General features: G+C 60.6%; 1 protein-coding gene across 2 annotated transcripts in view; it reads right to left on the bottom strand.

The window, feature by feature from the left end:
- Positions 1 to 638: 638 nt before the first annotated feature.
- DCTN3 (dynactin subunit 3) overlaps positions 639 to 4570 on the bottom strand; it is a 6155-nt gene continuing 2223 nt past the window's right edge. For both annotated transcript variants that reach the window (XM_075932817.1, XM_075932818.1), the window contains exons 3-7: positions 4202 to 4288; positions 3292 to 3375; positions 2722 to 2780; positions 2079 to 2138; positions 639 to 1165 (exon numbers count right to left, since the gene is read on the bottom strand). In XM_075932817.1, the coding sequence (XP_075788932.1) occupies positions 1076 to 1165; positions 2079 to 2138; positions 2722 to 2780; positions 3292 to 3375; positions 4202 to 4288 (380 nt within the window). In that variant the 3' untranslated portion in view covers positions 639 to 1075. The remainder of the gene's footprint in view (positions 1166 to 2078; positions 2139 to 2721; positions 2781 to 3291; positions 3376 to 4201; positions 4289 to 4570) is intronic.

Raw genomic sequence — 4570 nt, forward strand, 5'->3', positions numbered from 1 at the left:
CTAGTTCCCCCCACTCCCCTGGGAACAGCAGATGGGCATAGGCCTCCCATGCCAGAGACCATGCTGGTTTGCTGTCTGGTGCCAGTGAGGGCTGCTCCTGCCAGGCAGTGCAGCAGCCTCTGCTGTTTGTTCAGCCCCCCCCACACATACACCCACACCCACAGCCCTGCTGGGAGCCCGCTGCAGGGCTAGCTGCAGGTACGGGAGGGAGGGGATTGTCAGGGTGGCACCAGCAGCATGCCCATCACTAGGAGCACTCACATGTAGCATCAGACCGGAATTGGAAACAGGTTAGAAAACGGCAACAAAACCGCTGAGGGGTACGGAACAGCTTCCACATGGGGTTCATAAAGGAACTGGGTAAGTTCCTGGAGGACAGGTCCGTCAATGGCTATTAGCCAGGATGAGCAGGGATGGTGCGCTGGTTTCTTCTGGCCAGCTGCGGGGAATGGGTGACGGGAGGGATCTCTCGCTGATTCCCTGTTCTGTTCACTCCCTCCAGGGCAGCGGCATGGGCCACCGTGGGCAGACAGGACACTGGGCCAGGCAGACCTCTGGTCTGGCGCAGTCCAGCCGTTCTCCTGGGCTTACCAGGACTCCGGAAGTTTGCAAGGAACAGGGAATGAGCCACCTGCAGACAAGGTCTTAGGATTTTATTCTGGAGCACAGATAAGGGTGATGGATCCCAGTTTCCCTCACGTCCCACCCAGCGCGCAGAGCGGGGAGGCTGAATAAGTTAGACGGCAAAGGTATTCCCTGGAAGGGCAGGTCAGTGCAGACAGCCCAGTCCTAACAGGGCACCGGGCACGGAGCTCCATTTTGGAGAAGGTCGAGGAGAACAAGGTGCAGCCCACAGGCCAACGTGGGCTACAAGAGCCGCTGGCAGCACGGGCAGCCACCTCCATCGCACAGACTACAAATCCCAGCATGCAGTGCTCTGCTCCAAGCAGCCAGGCCGGAGCAGTGCATCCTGGGACCTGCAGTGCGAACACAGCTGCATCCCCCCCAGCCCACCCAGGATCGGTGCTGCCCTGGGGCACCAGGCAGCATTTCTCCAGGCAACACAGCACGGCCATCACTCCGCCACAGGCGTCACCTGCCTGGCCGCTTCCAGCCGCGCCAGCATCTCATCCCACTGCACGAACTGCTTGGACAGCAGCAGCGTCTGCAGGCGGCTTTTAAGGAAGAAGGGCAGAGGGTGGCACAGACCCGGCCGCGAAGCAGAGGCAGACACAGCCCCAGAGCCTGACCCGTCCGGCAGAGAGCACAGACCTGTCCGGGGGCCGCCGTCTGCGCCAGGCTCCGCTGACCTGGACCCGAGGCGTCTGAGCCCTGCGCTGCCGCCAGCCGGGCGCAGCCATCAGACTGCAGGCCAGGGAAGCCCTGTGCCGAGCCGGAGGAGTCTCTCTCAGAGCTGGGATTCTAGGGCCCCAGAGGACAGCGAGGCTCGGTACAGAGCCAGAACAGCCCCCCGACACCCTGGAACTCCACTGCCCACCCCCAACCCTGCTGCACCCCGGGAAGAGGCCCAGGGCCTTCCTTCAGGCTCCCCACTTCTCATGCTGAAGGCAGCAGAGCCACGAAGCTCCGGCAGCTGCTCTCCGTGCTCAGCAGCCCAAGGGACCCCCAGGCTGGCAGCTCCAGGGCCGGGTTAGCCCTGGGCTCGGGGCTGTGAGAATGGAGAGGCCAACGTCCCATCACTTCTGCTGTTGTGAGACCAGGCCTCAGGGTTTCTAGCCCCGCGTGAGAGCCCCTAGAGCCACCCCCAGGAGGGGAGATGGGGCTAGCTGGGCCCTCAGAGCACTGGCAGCTGCAGGGTAACACCCCCCGCCCCCTCGTGGTGTCTCGCACCCCACAGAGGATGCGCCAGAGGGGACAGCTCCATACGCAGGCGGCTCCCCCCTTTTCAAAGCCAGGGCTAGAGCAGGCAGCTACCTAAGAGAGCGGCTGGGCTGCAGAACCCTGAAAGCCCTTGGCTGCCGCTTGCTCCAGCTACATCCAGACTGAGCATGGCCCTGCAAGTGGCCGGCGCCCCACGCCGGCTGGGGCAGAGCCCGTGGCCCTAGACTAAAGGATACCATTTGATTGTAGTCTTCCAGGAGCGCCCGGACGTTCTCGGTGATGGCTTCACCCTGGTCCTGCAGCAGAAGGAAGCTCTCAGTGAGCAGACAGGCAGTGGCACCTGGCCTGGATACCTCCCCTTCCAGCTCCACAGCCCTGCAGGGCACCTACCTCCCAGCCCTGCGAGGAAGGGAACTATCCTGGGGAAACCAAGGCAGCGGAAGAGCCTGGCCCAGGGCAGAGCTTGGCTTAGCATCTGGCCGGTGGGGGGTTGCTGCAGAAAGCGTCTGACCGTCACAGCAACGGCCCAGCAAATGAAGCGTGGGGAACACCAAGCACGAGGCACCCCTAGCATAGGAGCCGGCAGGATGGGGCAGGAAATGGCAGCATCTCCGTGACAGCAGAGCGCCTTGCTACTCCCTGCAGGGCGAGCCACTGGCCCTTTGTACCCCGAGGCTCCTGAGCAGAAACCTCTGCTGACTCACGGCACGTTCCGGGACAAACTGAGCCCAATGTCTCTGAAATAAACTGTCCATCCTCACAGCCAGAGGGCTCTGGCCTGTGCTGCCAGTTACCCCCTTCGTGCCCAGCATTCCCTGTGGTTAACGAGAGGCCCCGTCCCTGCCCACTGTAATTAGCCATGGAACGGATTCACCCTACCTGCTGCTGTATGTGGATCTGAGTGAGTCGCTGCAGCTTGGCAGCATGGTCAGGAACAGCTGAAAGCCACAGAACAAGTCAGGCGCGGCCCAGCCCCGACACCCAGGGAACGGCCGTTCCCAACGTCAAGGGACGAGGGTCTCCGAACGCACTGACACCCTTCCCTTCGGGGTTCGCTCAATGCGCGGCTTTGGCAGGTGAAGCTGGTCACAGCTCAGAATGGCCGGAGGACAAACACGGCTGCCCACCTGCCCCACCGGTCCCTGCCAGCACCCCAGTCCAGCCAGCGCAGCGGGGCCTGGGGACACTCAGTGGCAGTGCCGTGGCCGAGGGATACATGCCACTCAAGGCCAGGCCGTGAAGCTGGCAGCCGCGCCACGCTGTGCGTTGCTCTGAACGCTGCTCGGGCGCCTCCAGCCTCCCAGGCTGCAAACTCTTCTGAGCTGGACGCTCCGACACTGGCTTGTGGGGACCGGAGGCGCCATTTCCAGCCGTTCTCAGTGCGAAGGACACCGGGAGGGGCCACTGGACTGAGCTCCGGCAAGGGAGGCTGCAGACGGCGCTCGTTACCTTTGATGTGGGCGCTGTCCAGGTACGGCTGGAGGCTGTGCACCTGTTCCAGGAGGGCGGCTTGGCTAAGGATAAACTGCTCCTCTGGTTAAAGACAGACCAGGAGACGTGTAAGGAAACCCTGCTTCAGCCCTTCACACGTTAGAAAACAGAAGTCGATTCGTTGGCCTGGCTCAGCTTCCCCTTCTCACCCGGGATCAAACCTACCTGCAGCCCAAAGACTCCATCCCATGAGGCTTTGCATGACTAGTGCCCCTTCCAGCCAAGGGCCTCGGTGCCTGTCTCAAACACCCCCCACCCTTCTCTGGGTAGGCAGCATCAGACGGGTCATCGAAGCTCACAGGCGGCACACAGGAAGCCAAGGGAAGAGCCGGGAACAGAACTCAGGAGGGCCCTCACTAAGCAGGCCAGGGGAAAAGCACATGCTGCCAGCTGTCACTGGCTCACACATTCCTACGACAGGGAGTGGGGGGCGACTCAGGCCCCTTGTGAGACCTGGCCGGGTTTAGAACCTCTGCGCCTGGATACTCAATGCCACAGAACACGGACTTTAGTGTTCATAGAGCAGCTTTGTTACCCCAACAGATGCTGGACTTCCAGCAGTAATTCCACACACCCCTCTCCCCCCAGCTTCTGAGCCAAGGCGCAGAGGGAACCGATGTCACTCCTTAAACACTCAGGGGTAGACTGAGCAGCACTCCTCGCACAGCGACCGGCTCCACGGCCTGAGGTGCATTCCCAGGGAACTGAAGCAGTAGCCAGTTTACTGAGGACTAGATGCCAAATGAGGCGTTTCTACCCTAAGCCCATGACTGAGATGAAGAGAGCAGCATTCAATTACAACTCCCCACCCCCAACTTGTCTTTGGAGCTCTGGGGGAATGAAGATACCCTCCTGCTCCAGGCCTTACCTGCTAAAATGAACTGCAGTTTCACGGCATCGGGAACGGCCATTCGGTCGATATACTGAGGGTCCAGGTACTTCATTAGATCTTCAACTAGTATCAGATGTAGGTTAAAGGGAGGGAGAAGAGAAGTGACTAGTTCTGGAAGCACTGCCAGTCACAATTTTCTACTTACTGCAGGATTTTGTTAAATAGAATCAGCAGCTACAGTATTTCTACACTACCATGAACTCTCACAGCAATTCATACAACATCCGAGTGACACAGGCTGCCTGTAAGAGCTGACACACCTGAGCTGGCTATTAGACAGCCGTTCAGGCGACGAAGATGCAGAGATTCCCTCAGCGGGGTTCAGAGGGAAACGGCTTGTGACTC

The sequence above is a fragment of the Pelodiscus sinensis genome, chromosome 6 (genome assembly GCF_049634645.1).
Source record: "Pelodiscus sinensis isolate JC-2024 chromosome 6, ASM4963464v1, whole genome shotgun sequence".
Taxonomy (NCBI): domain Eukaryota; kingdom Metazoa; phylum Chordata; order Testudines; family Trionychidae; genus Pelodiscus; species Pelodiscus sinensis.